Source organism: Dicentrarchus labrax, unplaced genomic scaffold (genome assembly GCF_905237075.1).
Source record: "Dicentrarchus labrax unplaced genomic scaffold, dlabrax2021, whole genome shotgun sequence".
NCBI classification, from domain to species: domain Eukaryota; kingdom Metazoa; phylum Chordata; class Actinopteri; family Moronidae; genus Dicentrarchus; species Dicentrarchus labrax.
Window position 1 is genome coordinate 12,634,278 of NW_026136701.1, and position 24,024 is coordinate 12,658,301.

Sequence of the window (24,024 nt, forward strand, 5' to 3'; positions counted from 1 at the left end):
AGCCGTGACGCAAAATATGATACAACAAATTTTCTACAGGAAATTAAAATAATGACCTGTTCTACAGTGTGTTGCTGATTACAGCTGAAACAACTAGTCCATTCAGCTACTAGTTTATTGACAGGAAATTAAGTTCTGTTCAGTTTTGCTAAATAATAAATTATGATATTGTTTGTCTTTTTTTAAAAGAAAAAATACCAAGACTTCCGAAGCTTTCCAAATTTCAATATTTAGTCTTCTATGATAGTAAACTAACTTTTGGACCTCGGACAGACAAAAAAAGTCATTTAAATATGTCAGCTTAGGCTCTGGGAAACTGTGATGGGCATGTTTCACTATAGAAAAATCAGTAGATTCATTCATAATGAACACCTACAGCTGGAACTAAACACTGGTGTAAATCAGGGCCTAATATCTGAGATTAATCGATCCTCTTTATCCTAAGAAGTGCGTACTCTGTTAAAATGCCGGACCCAGGTTTATTCAAATACGTATGGCAGCAGGATAGCAGGTGTACACGGAAGGAGCAGTGAGCCGAGCTTGTTCCTTTTAATAAATGAATCGATTGCACGTCTTTGACTCAGCGTTGTTGTGAAAAATACTGAAAGGAAAAGAAAATCCTTTGTTTACTAGCTCTGATTGAAGGTTGACTCCAAGAACTGCATGTTCCATTTGCGTCGACCCACCACACAGTCTCTCACAAACCACATTCGCTCAAGCACACACACACACAGACATCACTGGCCTTCGTTGCCATAGAAACTCTGGTTTCAGGATGATTCTAATCAAGCTGCTGATTGTATCAGTCACACTTTGTGCCTTACAGATTTGCATTCAGGTGTTTAGCACGCACCAACACACCTCTAAAAAACACACAAAGCAGCAGTGACAGTAATTACAACACAAACTTTTTTATTTCATTACATATTTTTCAAGGCCAAATCACAAATAAATAAAAGGAAGGAGACACTTGCAATAACCTGACTTGCTGGGTCACTTAACCACACAAAACAAGGAGGAGATCCCCCCCCCCAAAAAAAATGGTCAGTAACAAAGATTATTAAATATGTTAGCAGGATACTTTACAACTGTACAATTATTGGTAGATTGAATGTAGTTTGATCACTGATCCCCTCCTCTCTCAACTTATTTACAACCCAAGCAACAAAAAAAATAAAACAACAGCGAAGGTAAAAATTCATCTTCGCACCACCCGCTGTCTTTGCCTCGCCATTGGATGTACAAATGGGTGTATTAGGACATGGACATGTGTGCTATCAACAAAAACCCAGGGAGCGCTTCACATTCTTAAGACCCCTGAAGACAGCTCATGTGTGTCAGAAGGCAACTAGCTGCCTCTAGCCAGGCAGAGGAAAAGCAGCAAAACAGCACATTAAGCTACTGACTTTCCACTGAAATGTCAGGAGAGAGACACGTTATAAAAAAACAGGAAGGGAGGAATGAGTTCCCACCTCGTCATGACAGCGTTTGTCAAATTTGTACATGCTAAAATAACCCCCTTCTGCGTTGAGCCAGTAGACATATGATAAGAGAAGTAGTTCGAGTGAGTGCCTGTACCTGTTATCAATGCTAAATGTCTTCAGTTAATGCAAAGCAGGATTTCTGCATACCGAGAGGGCAGCTGTGGGACAGATGTTGCCCTTACAAAGGACCACTGACCGAACATTATTTCATCTTCTGCCCATTGAGAGAAGAAATAAAGACTGAAGCAAGGGTGTCCTTCATACAGAGAATATCCCCACCAATCTGAAAGCCTACAGTAATGAATGTATAGAATATTGTACAGGAGTTTAAATAAATGGCAGTTGACCTTTTTATATACATTGCACATACAGTAACATACACATAAACCAAATTGAAGACACAGAAATGTTACTCGCACTCTATGAGGTCAAGTGAGCTTTTGCTATATTACTCACTATTAAATAAGGAGTGTGTTCATAAGGAGTTTCTTCAGTTGTTCGACTGGAGTGCGACTCTCGTTTTTCTCTCAAATGCATATTCAAGCGCTTTGGTACAGTCGCACGCTTTTCATCATGCGATTTCTACAATGCCAAATATGAGATTTTTTTTCACTTTACAGTCTTATTAAAAAGGACATTACATTATTTAGCACAGTACGTTCAAGTGGGCTACATCTAGACTTCCCTGTCAGTGTCTCTCTACCATCCTCTTCTTTATTCCTATGCTGATGTCCCCTACAAGTCTTCTAATATGCACTGAAGTGGACAGGCCTAAACATTCATACACTATGGAGGGGCTTCTGTATGTGCGTTTTTCCTTCCTACATACTTTTTAAAATTTGTGTATAAATATTGCACATTCATTTTATATTTCATATTTAGAAGTAAAAAAAAAAAAGGTAACAGCAGCTATGTATTCGTAACCTATGGCAAAAAAAAGGATAAAATGTACAGAAACTGGGAGGAACAACCACTGAAGGCTAACTATTTTCCTACAGGCTACCTTCCCTTGGAGACGTCCATGCGATGCATTGGTCATGACTGGAGGAATACGTGGCAGATGTGGCAGGGCTACAGTATGTCAACGGACTAACAGAATAACCAATAAGACACAGGTTGGGAGGCATCCAGGGGCTGCTAAGACATTGAAAAAAATTTAAGCTTGGGGGGGGTTAATGAGCAGGAATGGAAAAAATTCTCAATGGTTGCCTTTTACAATTGATGTTTGACCCTGCTGCAAAGGCCGAAAGCAGAAGGGACTGAAGACTTCTACTTGTCAAGTCAGTAAACACACACTCAAAAAGTACAAACTTTGGAACACAGGCAAATAAGGGGAGATATAGACAAAAAAAAAAAAGCTAGTAAACAAAGTTCATTAAAATATAATTAGCGTAAACAAATTGGCAATAAAAAACAGGAGGATAAAGAAATAAAAACCCTCGGAATAATGCACCCATAAAATAATGGTAAAAAAAACAATAGAAAATGTTTCCTTTAATAATGCTCAATCTCTCATGGCCGCCAAATCCTTACACACACAAAAACACTCATCAGATTGGTTTCGAAGCTAATAAACTAAACATGGAGGAAACATAGCATCACAGATTTAAAAAAAAAACCCCAAATAAAATCAATTTAAAAGATTTAACGAGATCCCTGCATAGATTCCAACCTGAATGTTACTTAAAGCCCAGGCGGGATCCCTCTATCGGGCTCATGCTACCCCCATTTTCCTGCCAGGTATCTGCACTATCAGTCCAAGACCATGCTGAACTGGTGGGAGGCTCCAGAGAGCAGGGGGGCAGGAGAAGGAGAAGCAACAGAGAGGGTGCGCTGACACTGATCCAGACACATCTAGCCTGACATTTTGTTTCACTTCGAGTCATGCAGACGTCTGACTCCGTGTGCTGCCTCGGTTGTCATAGCAACTTAAAAGGGCTAGATCCGTCAAAGATGAGCGGCGAGTTGCGTTGCACCGTGCACGTTCTTGGCTGGTTTCAGTAGTCTGTGTGGGACCTTTCTGCCTTCTGGTCTTCACAGAGAGCATTAAGCGGGATTCAAGTTTGTTTTTTTTCTTCCCCCCCTCCCTCCCTCCCTCCCTCCCTCTGTTGATCGAAGCTGGTCGCAGGGAAGCCGAGGAGGTGGTGCATGAGGCGCTTTATGTGTCTGTATTAATGTGTGTGAGTGTTAACGTTATCTTATGTTGAACTCCTCTGCAAGTAGCCCTGGTAGTGGCTTCTGAGCTCCTTGTGTATGTGTGCAAGTATACATGTGTATGTGTTTCCGTGTTGTTTTGGAGTGTGTCTGTGGGTTATTTTCCACCGTACATCCTCTCAATGTCTTCCTGGTAGTGTGTTTTAAGCTCCTTGCGTTTTAGTTTGAATGCGTCAGTGACCAAGCCAGTTTCTGGTGTCCAGGGCTCAGCACTCAGACGGATCTTCTTGGGGATCTCAAATCGCTCCAGTTTTCCTAGTTGGAGGGGAGGGGGGGAGAGCAGATTCACAAGTCAGAGTGACAGATACAGTGAAATACAAGTGCAAGTGTAGCACAAGGCAGACACTATCGCACCAAATCTGAGCTGATAATTTGACAGAAAGTGTATCACTAGTTGCACAACTTTAATCAGAGATTTTCTCTGAGTGCATAAGCAGGGCTGTATAAGTGAGGGAGACAGAAAAGCCTTTTTTCCCCCCTACCTGATATAGCAGCCTCAGTGATGATGCTGAGGACCTCTTTCTCCATCTGGGGGTTGTTGCAGATCTCCTCCATCGTGCCCCTCACCTGCATCTGCTCTGCCACCGCCATTAGCTGCTTGTGGTTAGGCACCACAAAGCTGATCACGTACGACTGGTCACTAAAAAAAAAAAAAAAGATCACAAGTTTAGTTCATTCAACATTAAGGAGTGAGAAATCAAGCTATAGCTAAAGACACCGGCTGGAATTTTAATGTGAATAAAAATAAAAAAAACTTCGCTAATAGGAAAAAGTCTGGAGGAAACAGAACAGGAAGTGAGTAGAGGATTATACCTGTTGGCGTAGGCACAGATGTTGTCTATGAGTGAGCAGTTCTTCAGAACAGCCTCCACTTTTCCTAGAGAGACGTACTCGCCTGCCTGCAATTTCACCAGGTCCTTCTTACGGTCTATCGAAAGAGAACACAAGTCACAATCCCAATATACGTACCACTTGTACCACAACCACACACGCACAATGGTTGGTGGATCTCTTACCAATGATCTTGAGGCATCCGTCAGGGTGGAACTCTCCGATGTCTCCGGTGCAGAACCATCGCTGGCCGTTCCCATCCACAAAAAAGTCATCGCGGTTCTTAGTTTCATTTTTGTAGTAACCCATCGTCACGTTGGGACCACCAATCAAAATTTCCCCCCTTGGGTTTGGTTTGTCTGTGCTGTAGTAACCACCTGGAGGAGCACAAACCTGATTAGACACAAAATATCAATGCGTTGGTTCGCCTTCTCTGAAGCTGCCACTTGACTCACCCTCCTCCCAGTCCTTCAGTGTGATCTCAGAGCAAACCAGCGGAGCACCAACCCGTCCTGTGCTGTAGTCCCACACTGAAAAAAACACCAGCAAAAAAAAGTCATGACGTAGCATTGGCAAATAACTACATATCAAATTCTTTACATTTGCTCCTTTACCACATAGGGTAGAAAAAACAACCGCTCTCTCTTACTCTCACTGATGGTGCCAGCTCCACAGGTCTCTGTCAGGCCGTAGCCCTGGCCCACGGGGCAGCACAGGCAGATGTTCATGAAGCGCTGTGTGGCAGCCGAGAGTGGAGCTCCGCCAGAAAGCAGCACCCGCGTGTTGCCTCCCAACAGTGCACGCACCCTTTTGAACACCAGACTGAGGGGGAGGAGGAGGACAAAAATGAAAAACCGACAGCATGGAGATGATGAGAGATGGGTGGAGGAGACTCGGACGAAGACTGAATAACTAATTTAGACTATTCCAGAGTTAGGAATAAATCTACATTGCATCTAGATATTGACTTTGCTGTAGAACTGCTAACATTAATCAGTGCTATACAATGATTCACATATGCTAGAGAACCATTCCCCTTTGTAGGGGACACAGTGTTATCAAGTATTGGTTCTAGGTTATGATTTGCCATGTAGTAGCAGAGGTTAATGTGTGCTCAAGTATCACAGGGGAAGCAAATGTCAACCGAATGGGCTTTGCTGTACTCTGCTCGTGTACTGTATGTATGAATATAATATGTGTATTACCTGTCACAGAGAGGTGTGCTGTAGCCCCTGGAGATCTGCTCCATCTTGTAGTTATAAGCCAGCACAAAGAGTGTCTTCTGGAATTTGCTCATCTCCTCCACTTTGGTCATCACATTCTTGTAGATTCGATCCATGATCTCCTGCACGCATCAGGCGGGAAAAATCTCAGTTAACACTGACATTTTAAGTCTATATGCCTATGTGGCTGTTGTTTGTTATTCATGTTATTTGATTATTACAAGTTCTGACTGTAGTATGATAAATGACGTTAGTTAAATTGGATTGATGGGCTTGTGCAGAGATACAAACACTTACTGGTACAGCAGCCATGAGAGTAGGTTTCAGCACGCTAGTATCCCCTTTACTGCCCTTCTTTATCTTGGTGGACTGTGAAAATGAAACAAAACAATTGGTCAATTCATACTGACAGACTGACCTAGGACTGTAGTCAGTGGGTGCCTAACCAGACATGAGCTTTAAAAGTGACCATGAGCCTCTTGAATGGATTCAAGTGAGACCTTACAGAGGACATTAACAAAAACCTAACATTCTACTATCATACACAGATGTTTCATTAAGGCTAGCTACAACAGTCTAAGAAGGATAAAATGAATCCACAAATGATCAGTTCCATCGTAGCTGGAGGGTTGAAGTCTTAGTAATATCTGTAATGCATCCAGGAGAGACATACAACCAAATACCAAGAAAACTGGTGAAAGAAAATGCTAATTAATGCATTTTACATTGTAATTTATTTACATTCATTACATCTGGTGTCGCTAATTTTCCAGGTGACATTAAACCATTGCAGAAGAAGCAGGTACAAGATCAAGTATTTAAATGGATACCACTCAAACAGTTAAAAACAATGTGGAAAACACAATGGAAATATGGCAGTTTTTTCTGTATCGTGTATTAATTAGAGAACTGCTCTTTGGGGGTAGCTTCAGCAGATGTTTGGGGATGAAGTCACATGCTTCATGTATGTCATGATGCATTTGCTTTGTTTGTTTCCATTGTACTTTTTGCTTTGGGTGATACACCAACCTTTCCAACCCAGCCAAGTGAAAAACCTTTTTGCAATATTTTGAGATTTTTTATTTTTTATTTTTTTGGAATTCTTCCACTCGGTTTTTTGTTATGCACAAATTGAAAATGCACAAAAAACAGGTGGATGGAAACCAATCTACAGACTGCAACAAAACCCTTCTGGCCACCCGCTGGATGTTTGTGCTCTTATACACTGACCTGGTCGGCTAGAGTCTGAGGAGAGGAGTAGCCGATGCGACAGCCATGTGAGATGCACACCAGTTCAGCGCTGAGCTCTAATACGTGAGCCAACGGCAGGTAGCCGATGTAGGTGTCTGTTTCACTGCCGGCACAAAAATAACAGCTGGTTAATTTCCACAATAGACAAAGAAGAGAACAAAGGGAAATGTGAGTGAAGTGAGTGTCTGAGGAAAGCAGTGCTGAGAGGAGGAAGAGCATGAGTCGGAGAGTTGCACAACACAAGACAAAGAGAACAGGAAGTGTCAGAGAAATAGCCGTAAATCTGTTATTGGCATACTTGAGGTTTGGAATCCGCTCAGCCATGCCAGTGATTCCAGCAATGATGTTGCCATGGGAGATCATGACACCCTTGGGGATGCCTGTGGAGCCGCTGGTGTACATGATGACGGCGATGTCCGAGGGCTCTGGCTGTCTGCGGTCTACTGCCACTGCAGAGACAGACGAGTGATGGTTAGAACGAAATGGATCGCACAACAATATAAATATCTTTATTAGTTGTAAAAATGTGTTATTAAGAGGCCATTTCTCATTAAAATACAGAAACATACAGTTAAAATAAGTTGATGCTTCTCAAACATCTGTACTGTATGATGTGAGAGGGTCTGCATATTTTATTGTATGGCTGAAACTAATGAATGATTTCATTATCAATTGATCTATTGATTATTTTCTCAATTAATTGAATCTATAAAAAAAAGTGAAGACGCATGTTTGGCTCAACCAACCATACAAAAGCTATCTAATTTACAATTATATAAAAAAGAAAAAACTGAATTGATCAAATGATTAGACATCAAATATGTTGCCTGTTAATTCTCTGCCGATCATATCTCCTATATATATATATATATATATATATATATATATATATATATATATATATATATATGAGCTCTTGTATCGTATAAGCTTTTAGAATTAGTGTAGAAAGTAAATTTACTGCATATACTCACCAAAATAAACACTTTGATTAAATCATGTATCAATCATTGATTCCCTCTTTCAATGAATCTTAATGCATACATGGTTCAGATTATTTTATAACTTGTTTTCTATGTGATTGTGAAGGAAATTTGGCTACAACTATTTTTAGTTATTAAAGTTAATATTTCCCATGTATATTGTGTGTTCCATTTGAAGATTTTAAAATATGCTATGTTATTTTCTTTATCAAATACTGTAAGTAAATTATAAAAGTATAAACACGGTTGAATTGATAGTCGTTGCACAAACAATTTCAGTTTCTCCTCATTTTCCTGAAAAGTCGACTAATGTCATTGTGACATTGTGGCGTTTCGCGAGTTTGATTTGACATCCTGCTTCAGCCTCTGTCAGGCACAGCACATCACTCCAATCACACATCAGGGTGTTGGCTTTGTATTAAGCCTCAATCAGTGTACTTCCATTTCCCCTGACAAAATTAGAAACCTTTTTAATCATATTGCACAAACACTCACTATTGTTAGGCTTGGATCCCATCTCCTTCACGGCGTCCATGCTGTAGATCATAATGCCTCTGGGGATGTTTGGCCAGCTCGTGGGTTTACTGTCGACGACGATGACATACTGCAGCCTCGGCACGTCACACAGTATGGCCTGTGATGTAGATGTAGAAGGGAAGGAGATGGGCGCGTGAGAGGAAAAAGTAATAATGCAAATAAAGGTGAGCTTCCTATCAAGTACTAATGTTACACACAATAAACAACCTGTAATTCAGTGACATATTAAAGTTCAAAGCGGGTACCTTGAGGCGGCTCTGAAGCAGGTCTTTGCTTGTGATGATGTGCGTGACCTCGGTCTCGTTCAGACCGTGGGAGATGGCCGTGGGTCCGAGAGTGGCGTACAGGGTCACGACTGTCAAATTCAAACGCAGTTAAGATGGTCAGTCGTTGCTTTGCTGCGGCTCCAAGATTGTTTGAATGCACGTGCTTGTGTCACTCACGTGGGAAATTGTACATGAAGCACGCTTGCGCTGCCACGATCCACTCTGCTCTGGTCTCACAGAAGATGGCGATGTTACACTGGGGCCTCTGGCCGAGAGCTGCCAGGCCGCTGCCGAAACACTTTGCCGCATGATAAGCTCCCTCGTAGGACAGCCAGTTATAGTTCCCTAGAATTACCTGCACACGACATGCAAAAAGGAACATGCAACATTCAGGATCATTTCCACATACTGCACCGAACATGAAACCTGATACATTTTACAGAGTTGCTTCAGAGCCCGTTTTCAGATGCAGTTTTAGTCAATAATAAATATGAACAAAATGCTTAAATGATTTTAGAAACCTTACACCTACAGTATCCATGTTGATAGAATTAATATGAGCATATGAGCGCTGTTCTGTATTGGAATATAAAATGGTCAACATGCAATATACTGACACGGTTAAATCTGAAGGAGGTCTGATTTTACCAGTCATACAACATCATCCCCCATAAGCAGTCAGTTAGCGCCATCTAGAGGGCTTTTGTCGCCATGCAGGTGTTAATGAGGAGACTCTCTGCTGTGAGACAAAGGACCAGTAACACTCTTCCACCCACATTCCTCACACTGTGCACAGTGGTAGACTGCACAGTCAGCCTCACAGACACGCCAACTTCCTGTAATCCCACAGATTCACCTGAAACTTTATACAGTTCTAAACCTAAATGTGACGATCGTTACAACCCACTGAATGTATCCTTGCTCCTGACAGACTTAAACACTGAATAGATTAATGAAACAAGGTGATACACTGTTTGTTGCATGTATGCAAGGGTCAGTGTCTCCTACCTTCTTGAAGACCTTGCCATTAGGCTGGAGCTCATCCTCCTCACTGAGCACCTCCCTGGTGCCCAGACAGTCTCTCTGCGGAAACCTCACTGCAGCATATTCAAACATTTTGTCCAGGGTGTCCACACCGGGGTGCTGCCATGCCACCAGCTTGTCTTGGTTGTTGATGGCCCTGTAAGGCCCTGCTGGGTGTCTACTAACTGAGCGTGCCTTGATCCGGCGAGCCCGCTCCAAGTTGCTGCCAGCTCCGGAGAAGAAGTACCATGGTATGAAGGTGATGACAGAGTAGACCCAAACCACGGAGCGAAAGACCTGCAGAAGCAGGGGATTCATATCCTCCTTCAACTTCATCTTGGAGTACAAGTCAATGCTGGAGGTGAACCAGAAGCAGCGTCACTGCTCCTTAAATATTTTGACTTTCCTCTGAGCCTGAAGGTTGCAGGCGGTGGTTCCTTTGGGCAGCAAGACAACCAGACCTGCAACACAGACATACCCAACTTAACATTTTAGAAGTATAGTCTGGAATAGAAACGCATCAGCACATTTAAAAAGCAAATGTGAGCTACTGCCTCATGGGTAAATTAATCCTTGCTTGCCCGAAGACCATATCTGCTTAATCTTAGGCCAGTTCTCAGTCAGCACTATTTATTTCACCAGATCCAATGGCCCTGCTGCACAGGCTCCAGCCTTACAGTGAGAGCATGGAGCCAAGACACTTAACATTGTCAAGATTAAATAATAGAGCTGAAATTATTAGTTCATAGATCGAGTAGTTGATGGACAGAAAATGTATTTCCTCCATGAGAAGTTTGATGTTTTTTTCTGTTTTTTATTTGAAGTTTTGCTGTTGTTGTTGGTCTCTTATTTTTTATACAATTTGTAGACAAAGTTAAGACTTAAAACTTTCTAATACATGCGGCTGAATCAAGCAGCAATTGCATTTAAGCCAAGAAAACATTGCATCACCAATTTCTGGAAACACCTTCTCTATTCCTCACCCTTAGTTTGCAACATATACCATGAGGAATAATAACGTTTGATACTACAGTATTATACCATGTGCTCTACTCGTTAATGCTCTCACTCGGCTGTACTACAAAAACTTTTGGATCAACTCCGACCGTCTCCTGGAGAGTTGAGCTATTTGCAGTGTATCTTAGGGCCAGAGGGTAATTTGCATTGAGGCCCTGTAGCCACTGAGCCCGAGCATGACAGAAGTAGCGGCAGTGACTCATTCTGCAGCTTAGAAGGAGAAGTCCAGTGGTCACATGGGAGGTTAGCATAACCTGGCCAGCTAATGTAACAGCACTGAGAAGAATGTAACACTGACCGATCATGAGGTGGGCTGGTCCTCACCTTATGCAAACACAAGCTACAATATTGGTGAGTGTTAGGAGCCAACTAGGCTTCCCAGTACTGGTCACCTGCACTGCCCCACCCTCTTGTGCCCCAGTATCCATGTACCATGGCCAATACAATAATACACTCCTTGGGTGGTGAGTGCAGCAAATATTCCAGCCACTTGCCTATTTTCCCAGCATTTGGCTGGTGGCTAATTGTGTGCCCTGCATCAGAGCTAAAACACACTTATTTGAAAGTGAGTACATGGGTATGTCTATCCATATCTGTTATCAAACTTTATCTAGGGCTGCTACGTAAAATAGGCCAATTCAGTTCCTCTCTGTAATTTGAGCGTAGGATTTTATAGGAATGCAAATTGTCGCAGCTCAAACTAGAACAGCGGCTGCCTTTACTTTCATTCATCTAAAAGACATGCTGCATAAACCAATTGAGCAATTACAGTTGAAGGGTGAACATGTCCCACCTGTTTGGCAGAAACTCACATACCACAACCAACTGACACAAGTCTACTGTATTTGGGTTGAGCAAATGCACAAAGAAGGCACAGGCATGAAAGAGTGTGAACACTCACTCTGTTGCACTTGTAATACAGGTATAGTCAGTATGCACTTTACTTTAAATAAAATAAACCAAGAACAATTTTAACAACAATGTGACACATTATCAAATCAACAAAAAGCTCATTTGGAGAGAAATCTATATACACGTAACACACAAACACACGCGTTAACAGATGCATAAGGATTTGCTATGTAAAGCATAGTGTTAAACAATGGATTAAACCCAGCTTTCTGCAACCAGTGCAATACTACTGTACATACAGAACTATGTGCAAACAAGCAAGTTTACTCAATTGTAACCCAAGGGCAGGAATTTGAGCAAACACACTTGACACTAGAGATACACACCTCTAATTAAAACAGTATTTCAGTGAGCACTGAAGCTTTCAGCCTTACTAACCAAAGTGATCTAGCTCTTATTTGACACTAAATATATTTGATCTACAGCGCCAGTACCCGGGTGAGCATCAGGACAATAGCATGATGCTTAATTACAACCTTTCTCTCCATGATCTTTGAATCTGGTTTCACACATTCCCATCTTATCATTCACACGGTTAAGATAATGCGTCATCTTTTATCTACCTCAGGTGGTATATTCTTCTTTAACCTATTTATTGGACTGTTATCTCATCTGTGCTTTAGGTCTCTTCTTAAGTGGAGCTACAGATACGGTGTCCTATCGATCATGTTTTGATTTGTGTGTCGTTAGTTTAGATAATCGCTATCAACGTCAGATAAGATCATAACACATTGCTGTATGATTAAACAAAAACCCCTAACCTCGTAAGCAGTTAGTTCTCATTGTAACCAGCTCATACCAGAATACGCTTGGCTCCATATGGACCGTGTCTGAAGCTATAAAAGGCTAGCGAAGCAGCATCAAGATTAGCAGCTAGCGGACAGCTCAAAGACATGCTAGCAGCTAGCGAAGCTAACAGCTAGCATTCATGGTCTCGGCTAACCGCTGCAGCTGCTGTTCGCTCCGCTGCTGGTGTAGTAAAAGGAGCTTATTCACCAAAATGCACTTAAAAAGGCGACAAACGTTCGTGACACATTGAAGGCGATGTACCGTTGCTGTGGAGAAAAACCGGTCGCTAACAATCGGTCCCTCTCATCAACATCTGCAGAGCATTCACACAGCAACGCATCCTCACCTCTTTCCTCCAGCGCTCCGCCTGCGTCGCTGCGGGAGTGGACCTTTATTTAACCCTCCACCCAGAGCTCGGACATTACATTGAGATTGTCTATCAACACTGTGTATTTGGCTATAAATCACAACTCCAGGTCTGTCATAAAAACGGATAAAAAAAATGGAGTAAAATTGTAAATCTGAGCCCTGCCAGCCCGGAAGCTATGGAGTGACGTCAGGACAGATCTCTGTCAGCGATTGGTGCACTGGAGGTGGCGCGTGCTTGGGGCAGCGGGGACGTCAGTGAGGTTACCAGCGGTCATCATTTGTCGGGAGAGTCAGTTTCCCAGACACAAACGAGGCGGGTTAAACCCGTGTTGGCGGTTCATTTGAATGGGTCAGCCATAATTCAACCCGCCACTGTGTGTCCCGGTCGGTCACCACGACCCGGGTTTGACAGGTGTCTCTTTTTAATGTAGTGCTATCGAGTATTTACTACACTTTACCAAGAAAGAGTGGGACAGACAGAGTGTGTGACAAAGACTTGAAACAGGAACATAAGTGTATAGTAACTTAGACTACTAATTACCGGTGTGTATTTCATATGTCTGTGTGGGACTGCAGACTCAAGTCTCTGTGGACATTAAACATGATATGAAAGTCTTGTTAGAGAAAAACACCTAAACTCTGAATTTTCCTCCATTTGTAGACCGAAAGTAAAGTAGCCTCAATCTTACTGCATTAAGGGGAGAGCAGTGATTGGCTCCCTTAATACAAACGACAAAATGCATACTTTTATATTTATCAGTGTGGTTCTTTTTCAGTTACAATGTGCTTTCTCAGAAACGAAGAGACACCAGAGGATGCTAAATGGAGTGCAAAACAGCTTAGTTAAACCAAATTTGTCAAATAAAAGTTTATTTAATTTAAATGCCTAAATATTTGTGAAGTAAAGTATGATTTTTTAAAAACGACATGCAACCACCAGACATGACAGGTGGCGAGATGGTATTTTCTATCCTGTCCTATAAGAAGTCACCCAAAATCTAATATAATCCAAATTTTATCCGAGATATTCAGTTAGATAGTATAGGCTACTTATTCAAATGCTATTCATTGAGATGGTACTCACCCTGGACACCCACTAAAAAACCACTTGCCCTTAAAAAGGATGCCATCTTTAAAAACTCTTACTCTGCTGTCATAAAGTTCATTTTCTACTTGGCTCAAACCCACAGTAATGGTAGCTTTATGTATGAGCATGCTAAGTACAAGTTGAAAGTTTAGACAATTCAGTAATAAGTAAAATGTACTCTCAGCAGCTGGTGGTGCTAATGCACATTTTTCTCATCTTTACTTCAGGAATACCTAACTATAACTCACGGGTATAGTTATCAGGATTTGTAGTGGCTTTTGCACGACAGTCTCAATTGTATTTAAAAGTATAGACATAAAGATGCTTTATCATGCTTTACCACAATAAAGTTTCATAAAAACTATTGTAGTATTAGTCATTTGCAGCACTGATTCAGGGGGTGTAAGAATTGTCAGCAGTGCTGTCAGTTGTTTTGGACTTAGAGTACAGTGAAAGTTTTCCCTTCCTCTCAGCTGTCTGTCTCACCACTATTTTTGGCCTTAGCTCTTTGTACTTCTCCCTCAGCTTGTCCCTTCTGGCCTTGTTTCCTTCGCAGTCGAGGTTCCATCCTCTCATTTGTTTGCGTCAGTATGGGATGACGAGGGAGAAGAGAACGATCAAGATGAGGAAAAATGGATGTGGAGTGGATAGATGGAGGAGGAATAGCTGCAGCCAGCGAGGAAGCTGGGGGAGGACAATCCTCAATCCCCAGATTTAACTTAAAACCCCTAAAAAAATCAAATTATAAATCAAAAACACAGACTGATACTTAAGGATATTTTTTTCCTTATACTACAATCATCTGACAGGCATCATCCCTGATAGAGCTGCATGCAACAGTGTGTTGATTAGTCATACTGCTACTGTTGAAAATCAATATAGCCTGGTCCCATGACAGTTACTGGTGGCCATTTGAAAAAAAAAGATGGCTCTACATTGTAACTGAACTAGCAAGCAATTTAAAAACAAGAACAAACAAACAAAGTTATGTTTATATGAAATGTATTTTTTAAAATAGTTTTAATGATTTTACAATTTAAACTGTATGTATGTATGTATGTATGTATGTATGTATGTATGTTTCATCGTATCCTTGCATTCACACTTTTATACACCAGAGGGAGTTAGTGAGCATTTATTCTTTAGTAAGGGCCTTGCACTGCTCTCTTTCATAATGCTATTTGTCTCAACTTGACAGAGTGAAGATCCAACAGTGTTTGCATGTGAGTGTTCAGGACAGAAGCAAGTCTTTTTTTGACATCTGAAGGGCAACGTCTTGAAAGTGAAATGGCTCGGTAAGCTGTGTTTGACACTTTGACCCTCAACATTGATCCCTTATCACTGCTCTTTGGAGAGTTGACATGCATATTAGGCCATATGTCTGCACAGATATATTCTCTAAAATACATGCACGCAAACACACAAATTCATGCCTCTTTTTTCTCACACACACACACACACACACACACACACACACACACACACACACACACACACACACACACTTGGGCACAAACATTCACACAAGCATGTGATCACATGACGAGACCAGAGTGCGTATGGTGATAATCGCTCTCCTCGGGCTATGTCTTTGAGGTCATCTTGATGGGACACAAACCATCAGAAGGCAGATGTTACGAGCGAAAATGGAACACTTTCATCTCCTCTGTGAAATGTGTGTGTCCAATCTGATAATGACACAAGGACACACTTTGCACTCACTTGAAGGCAAGACACAGGAAGAGAGGAAATGTATCCTGGAACTGTCTGTTTCTGGGTGACCCCGTCTGTCTTGACAGCATGCACAGCGGCTAACAACTGTTCCCTTGGGATCCACCTATGACAACCACTGACGAGTGTCATGTGACTTGTCAGGGTATTTACTTAATGATATGCTTCTTCTAAGTTCTTGATGCTCCACACACTAAAGACCACAATGAGACTTGACTTAAAACTCTGTACTTTTGCAAGATGTGTCCCACTAAGACATCCCTGTTACATTCCAGTCTTTTAAAGTAAAACAAGTGAACTAATAACTTTTGAGCCCCTGGCTGATTATGAAGGCCTTTGGCGTCCAGTTGGACTTATAAGGAAAGGGAGGGGGGGAAGGGGTTTGCAGGGGGATTATGGAACAAAAGGATCCTTCTCTGTCATCAAAGAGGATCTGCTCCCAACTCATCCCCTGCTCTGTGGCGACAGCTTTTTATTTTTCGGGAGAGAGGGAATGACGGCTGCAGGGAGGAGGGAGGGTGGGCTATAAGTGGTAGAGTTTGATGGTAGGGGATGCAGATTTCAAAGTAATCTTTAACTCTAAGCCCTGCAGACCCTGTGAAATGAAACTCTCTGCCCCAGACACAGTGTTGCCTATGGCTCCCAGTGGAAGTCTGCCACCCCTCCTCTTTCTCAAGCTTTTGTCACGGTGGCATTTAAGTGGCATTACTCACTGACTGGATGACCCAAATGAAGGAATCCCTTTGAGAGAACTGAAAGAGATGGATTTTAACTCCTGGGACCAGTGTCGCCTCTTAAAACAACACTAAGTACAGATAAATACCCACTGTGTTATTGGGATCCAGCAGATACCTAATCTAAATAGAGACATTTTCTTGAATCATAAGTGAATTGACAGAGGTGTTTGTACTTTTATAAAACATGTGAAATGATGGGCGAGAAGAGAATGTGTTTGGGGCATAATTTATATAAAACAAATCCACAGAAATTCAATAATACATTCTTTTATTGCACACTTCCCTGTAACCTAAGACCTGGGCGTGGACCAAGCTAATAGTGGAGTTCACATCTTGCATTTTATATGACTTTGAAAAGCAAACTTAAGCCCATCAGATGATTTAAGGGCCCAGGAGGTCATCTGCACTTCCATTGTCTCACTACTTTACAACACTGCTTATTTTGGCCCCCTACCCCAAAGTTACTTCTCTCATCTTGTGAAGGCTCATGTCCCCTCAGGGTCATTGGCCTGGGATCCCCTGCAGACCTGGTCCACCACAGGGAGTCAATGTAATGACAGAAGAGGTGGTTATGGGATAAACAGGTTCTGTCACTGGCACAATAGGTTGTGTTGTTAATGACGGTGATGGCACAAGAGGATTATAATAAATCAGTCACACACCGACAGCTCGACACATACACACAGTACACATACTATATACCTGTTTGCACAGTAGCTTCCAAGCACCTTATGAAATCTGTCATATGAATAATATCAGAGCAGGAAACAAATGTGGGAGGAGAGTATAATGAGCAGTCTTCCTATTATTCAAGTCAGTGTTTGCTAATGTTGCTAATCAGCAAGACCAGTTAAAGTGCTCTTTCAGTGATTTTAAGCCTTCTGTTCTGTGCAAACATGCCTGTACAAGCAGGAAGCTGAAGTGCATTTAAAAATTTGTAGAGTTGCATACAAAAGGTTCATTTTGTAAAATAAGCAAAGACAAGCTTCACACATACTGTATCCAAACCTATGTATTAGTTTACTTTTACTCCATTTGCTGTAGATATGGTTTTATATCGGATTTATGGACTACAGACAGTAAAGTCAACTTTTTTGCAAGAGATTTTGAGTCATAGTAGGAATGGAACAGGTTAACGTTAACACTGGCTCTGACCCAGTAAGCCATGGCAGTGTGACAGCGAGTCAGCATGCACAATACCAGGATGCTGAACCATCATAAATAGTGTTATTTACACCTGTGACATGAAATAATATTTTGGGTAATTGAGCTGAAGACTTGGACTTTAATGTGTGATATTCTCTCAGAATTTGCACTGGATGGTCACATATTGGAACCCAATGCAAGATCATTAGTTAGAGCCATTCCTCCATGTGCACAAGTACTGACTATAAGGATGTCTAAGCACATAGACCCAAATAAACAGAGTTCCCTTTTAGAATACTGACCAGGCTAAGTGTGTGTTCCCTCTGTAGCCAGAGGATTACATTACATAAGAGAGGGAACTTAAGGTGCTTGCTTCAGTTTCAGGTCTGTACTTTATCATACACATTAGCCAGGTGAGAATGAGCGAGAACAGGGCGAGAACACTGGCAGCAAACAAACAGACAGGGCCGACGGGAGGCGTCGTGTTATTGAAGTTGTGTACAAAAATGAGGCCCAGAAACAAGAGCACCACCATGGACAGGAAGGAGAAGATGGCGCACGCACAGCCGGTCGCAAACGCAACCTGTTTGCAAGTCTGACAGCTGTCGTCGCCCTCTTGGGAGGCGACCAAAGAGACGGCTGGACCCGTCTGGACATCTGTGTTTGATGAGTGCACGGGCTCTTGCGTTTGAAGCGGGAGCGCATCGGTCATTGCGGTGTTGTCGGGGAGGTTGTGAACCCGATATTCCGGTACCGGAGTTCGGTGGCGACACAAGGGGCAGCCGATTCTCCATCCTCGACCCTCCCGGGAGTGCAGAGCGTCGAGGCATTGCAGACAGAAGGTGTGCGAACAGCCCAGCAGTTTGGGAGTGTGGAGGTCCAGGTCGAAGTAGTTGTAACATATTTTGCACTCGTATCCCTCACTGGGAAACGAGTCACCCGCGTCAGGCGGAGCGGAGCCAAGTTCGCCTCCCGCGTCGACCGCCTCCGCCATGTTCCGTCTAACTGGGCAAAGGAAACTGCTTCATTTTACACTGATGATCCAATTCCCAGAGCATACCGAGGAGGATTTCTGGAGGAGAAAATGGCCAGGAGGAAATAAAGACGTATGAAAGTGAGAAAGATTCTCTCTGCATCCCCCGGTATGAGTCAGTGCCCCAGCTGTCGCAGCTCCATCCGGTTGTGCGATCAGACACATGTTGTGTAACCGGCCCGGGGTATAACCCGTGGACAGGGACAGACTATAGCCTTTATTGCGATCATATTACCAGAACTAAATCTCCGTTTACCGCAAAAAAACAAACAAAAAACCCCCCCTGTCGATAGACTAGTGCAAATTGATTTCCCAACTTGGTGTTTGCCACCAGGTTGATTTGTCACAAGAGTGGGTCATGTGTACAAGGTGGATTTAATAGGCCTATTTAACCGTATAATCAGAATTTAGCGCCTGCAGCGGCAGAAAAGTGCGCCATGGTTTTTGTCCCTCTGCCTTTCAGCACCACAGGCAGTGGACAGCTCCGAGCAGCGCCGTGACACCTCCAGCTGCAGCTCACCGCCCTGCTGTCCTTCATCTTCATACGCTTTATGCCCATATGTAGATATCAGTCTATATGTTTGATCTGTTGCCCTCTTGCATTTGCAAAATGGTGTTCCCCTTTCGTGCAAGTGGTACATGGCCTCATCTTCTACATATTTCCACAGATTTCTTTACTTCCCATAGCTCACTAACCACTCCATACGACCATATTTCAGCTAAAATGTGATTCCACATCTACAAACAGTGCTTTGACTGAAATTTTTTTGTATTTTTGTTACCATTTCTTTCAAAGGCAAGCCATGAATATAGACCTGTCTTACACAACTTAATGTTTGTAGTCGGGAAAATCATGGGGTGGGATGAGAACCAGAGGGGCATTTGACCAACTTTGCAGGAGAGCCAGAATAAAAAATGCCCATACTTTGTCCTGACTGTGTTTATTTAAAATCGACCTTTTATATTAAAACTTCAAAACATTTGGATGACTATATATATATATATATTTTTTAAACCTTTTAAAAAAAAACTTATTTTAAGTGCACTTTCGCCCTTTTAGCTCCAAATAGTTCAGTAAGTCTTTTGTTTTTTGATAATTATCTCTTGATTGGTTTAGAATTTACATGTGCCTTTTTGGCAGTAGAAAGAGCTCATCAAGCTCATCACTCACATGATAACATCTGAAGCATCCATACTATAAATAAACCACTGTCACATTACATCTAGATATGACTTTGTAGACCTTAAAATGTACTTTGAAATATTCTTGTGAAAGCAGAAATAATCGAACACATTGATTCCCCTGCTGGAAAATCAATTCATTGGTGATTTCTGCTTAACAGACAGTATGTCATACAGCCAATTTATACTCCATGATTCAAAAACAACATTATGTAATACTTCTTCACCCATGATAGCAAAAGACAAATCCTAATGAAGTCAAGTAATCTGTCTTTAGACAACTTCACCATGAAAACCAGATTAGATAAATATCCCTGTGAAAAAGAGGTTGGTGGGTTTCATGGTAGCAGACAGACAACATACAGTATGAGCTGTACGATGTGCCCCCCATGAATTGAGCTAACATGTGCCCTCTAGTGGCTGAATGTATTCATGCATGTTTGTGCAGTGAATGTATGCAGGGTTAGGCAGAGACATGTTGTCTCTTACTGGATTACAGATACATATAATTACATGCAATCCATCACATTTGAGCAGTTTAGTCAGTGCAATGTGTTACAGTTGTTAAGGAAAACAGAATAATCAGATTAAAGACGCTTCTTTAAAAGTACTCGTTACATTAGGCCTCCTTTAAGAAGCAAGTTTGGAAGGTGAGAAGACAGTCGGTGACAAAGATAACATACATGATTGTTGTTTAACTTTACAAATGTAAAATAATTCAAAAGCAATCAAATATATTCAAGTATGGAAACATAATGGGAATATTTAAACTGAATGTCTGAAAAGACAAATATAGAACAATGGCAAGGTTTTTAAACTTGTTTTCAGTTTCAAAAATGTTTATCTAATTGATATTTAATGATATAAAGACAATTCAGTCTGTCTGTCAAGTGATATTTGACATATTTTATTTTGATTTTATGCTGTGTTTTATGTGTATATATTGCAAAACACCATTTCCAGCAAAGGACCTGAGTGTGTCGTAAATATTTTGTGATTTCAAAGCAAAACATTCCAGATCTGCAGATATTCACCTATCATACAGCATTATTATTCACACTTGCTTACTTCCAAACTTACTCATTATCAACCAATGATGTTTTTACTCAACATAACATTGTAGGGAATATGTCTTAAATGTATTGCTTGATTTCTATCAAAATGCATCCAGTTTCTTTGGGGAAGCACAAAATCCACTTCATGATGTTGTCACAACACCAGATAACAAATACCTTTCTTCCCTTACAGACACACACACACACACACACCCACACTGAAGTGAAGGCGTAGCAGAGGACAGATAAAAATCTTAGGAGGTAACACTGCACGTTCATCATGGGACCATAAACTATTAGCTCACTCTTTTCAGTCCTCATTTGCTGAACCGTGCCCTGAGGCTGTATGTTTATGTAAATTCTCTGCATCTCTTTTTCTTTTCTCTCACTCACCTGGGTTTACCTCATGGGTCTTTGTCATAAGAATTACACTCAGTTTGAGTTCCCATTGAAGTGTTGTGGGTCACATGTATTTGATAAGATCAAACACATCAGAAAAACAGTGCCTCTTTTGGAAGTACCGTGTAACAGTAACATCCCAAGGCTACTAATCACAGAGTGGATTTCCTTATACTCATGATGCAGCGTTTCTGAGATGCTTATCTAAATGTCGGCCTGGCCATTCTTTAAATGTGTCTCTTCTATTTCACACAACATCTGCTCTGTAGTCTTTGTGATGCGAAGCTCTTTTGAATCATTGAACTGCTGCAAAAACATCAAACACAACTGATGATATATCACAAACAAAAATAAAATCAGAGGCAGTCCACTGATTTTTGAAGGGCATCATAACCCCACTTGAGTCTTACTGGTCTCATCTATCCAGTGTTAACATAAAACCGAGTGTGTTGCATTTAGGTTTAATGCATAAAGAATTCATCTTGTATGTTACACAAGAATAGTTTTTAGAAAACGTGTTTAATGAAGGCCTTATTTCACTTATAACTCCGACTACAGCATAGGACCGCATACTGACCTCAGCTTTATTTAAGAACTGTATCTGCATAACATGAGGCTAAGAAATAGTATACTACACTTTTCCTAAATCTGTGTTTACAATATTACAAAGAAAGAACTGGCAGTAGGAACCATACTCTGTGTCCAAGCCTCGACTATAATTAGACCTCAGCATAGAAACTGATATTATGGCGCATTATTTGAAATTCCCTCACAGCAGTGGCATGATTCTCTGAAGACTAATAAAGGTTAAGCACATGCTGTTTTACAACTGTTATTTTAACGAGCTAAAACCACAATATAAATTCAATGAATAATGCAAATTAGGGCTATCAGGTCAAGGTGTCTGTCATTCTTGTCACAGTAAGCTAGAGCTCTATTTTTTCTACTACAGTTACAGTTTTAGAGTAAGGAATGCATGACTGACTATTTTAATTCTGAGTTGAGGCTTGTTAGCTCAGAAGTTGACTCCCTATATCTTATGGTCAGAAGATCCCTGTGATGATTCGATTACCTACAAATGCCTATCTATATTTGATCTGATGGTTTGATCATGAATGCAGCAGTGTTGTGAGTCGCTCTGGAGAGAATGGAGATTTTTACAGTGGTCTAAGAAGGCCTTACTCTGACGCAGTCTAGGACCTTATCACAAACTGTCTACATTGCTATTAGGCCAACTTTATCTTTAGTGGATGCAGAGCAAATTACTCTCTGTTTTTTTATGTGTACGGTTTCAGAAATATAGCCTTGAAAGCCCCTGGCTTATTCTGTGCATATGCCTGGTACATGCAACACGCTATTTCTTTTCGGGGCCATTTTGTCCTTAATTTTTGATGCATTTTGTCCACCACCACAGCACATTTCTGACTCAGCTTACCCCACTAATTGATTTGACATGGTAGATCCAATATCCTTTTCATGATAGTCGAACTTTAGTATGATAACTTTCTTCCCCCCCATTCCTTCTTTTATGGACATATAATGTTTCCACATGTTCTGTGTCCACTGCGTTTTTTTTTTTCCTACACAAAGTCTTATAGAAGAAATGAAACTATATTGGGCCACATGCTGTGGGATACTGCAATGAAAGGGAGAGAAAAATGAAACTTTAGATAGAGATTAAAAAAGTCATCTTACAACTCCTGTGCCCCATCAAAATGTGTAGTTTTTTTTTTTTTTTTTTTTTTTTACATTGTATTGAACAGTAGCAGCACCAAAGCAGCTGGCTTTGCTTATTTTTATTGTCACACTGAAGACTCCATTCATCCATCTACAGGAGGCTGTGACCATAATCTTTTCTTGATTATTGTTTAGACAATTATTGGCAAATAAATACAACTAATGGTGATCAATTAATTATCTGCCAGAATGTCAGCTCTGATGATGCATCAGTTTGTCTTATAGAGGCCATGACCAACCAGTGATTCATGGAATGCAGGTTGAGGAGGCCTCCTAACAGAGTCCGCCAGTATATGCTCTTACTCCTGGGGGAGAAGGGGAAAAAATGTATCGGTCTATTAAACACGCCCAATTATCATAATTATCACAACTCTGCGAGCTTCAGAAAAGTCAAATGATCCCTCATGTGGTTCTCTGTGTCTATAATCGACCATTTGCACGGATGTGTTACACCGCCGTGTGGCTCAACCACGGGTCCGCGCAGCACCTATTGTTCATTTCGTGCAACTATGAGATGACTGCGCAGAGCTTTTTGCGTGGGGTGAGGTTGGAACTCGTGGAAAAAAATAGATCCTCCTCTCCACGGTGAAAATCCGACGCATCCACGCCATATTTGTCTCCTGACCTCCATTGTGTGTGTGTGTGTGTGTGTGTGCTGTCTGGTGGAGCAATAAACCTAAATATTCCTTCTATGCTTTTGGTGATAAAGAAAAATGAGTCTCTGGCTCTTTGCAGCGTGCTTACTGCCCAAACAGCATAGATTAAACCTAAGAGAAATAATAGCATATATATATATATATATATATATATATATATACACTGCAAAGCTTTTTACAGTAGCCTGTTGACTAATGCACTCCTTCACAGCATGGGTGACTCCATTGAGACCTGAACCCCGCAGTGCTCTACTTTTACTTCTATAATATTACAACTGTTGTAATAACAACCAGTGTGATATAGGCTTATATTATCAATAATAATAATAATAATAATAATAATAATAATAATAATAATAATA

At 41.3% G+C, this 24,024-nt stretch overlaps 2 protein-coding genes across 3 annotated transcripts; both read right to left on the bottom strand.

Moving 5' to 3' along the window:
* Positions 1-886: 886 nt before the first annotated feature.
* Positions 887-13,080, bottom strand: acsl3b (acyl-CoA synthetase long chain family member 3b). Of its 2 annotated transcripts, none has more exons than XM_051400992.1 (15): positions 12,877-13,080; positions 9,798-10,273; positions 8,967-9,144; positions 8,769-8,878; positions 8,482-8,620; positions 7,302-7,452; positions 6,983-7,106; positions 6,050-6,121; positions 5,735-5,874; positions 5,179-5,351; positions 4,985-5,059; positions 4,715-4,906; positions 4,512-4,626; positions 4,181-4,338; positions 887-3,953 (listed from the first exon to the last, which is right to left on the bottom strand). In XM_051400992.1, the coding sequence occupies exons 2-15, from the start codon at positions 10,146-10,148 to the stop codon at positions 3,796-3,798; spliced, it is 2,136 nt and encodes a 711-aa protein (XP_051256952.1). In that variant the 5' UTR covers positions 10,149-10,273; positions 12,877-13,080; the 3' UTR covers positions 887-3,795. The 2 variants fall into 2 exon arrangements, with proteins under 2 accessions (XP_051256952.1, XP_051256961.1); XM_051401001.1 differs by lacking the exon at positions 12,877-13,080 and adding an exon at positions 12,792-12,811.
* A 3,586-nt stretch (positions 13,081-16,666) lies between these two features.
* On the bottom strand, positions 16,667-19,556 carry LOC127363981 (E3 ubiquitin-protein ligase RNF186-like). Its single transcript, XM_051401015.1, has one exon. It carries the CDS (start codon positions 18,592-18,594, stop codon positions 17,938-17,940), a length of 657 nt encoding a protein of 218 aa, XP_051256975.1. The 5' UTR covers positions 18,595-19,556; the 3' UTR covers positions 16,667-17,937.
* Between the last annotated feature and the right edge of the window lie 4,468 nt (positions 19,557-24,024).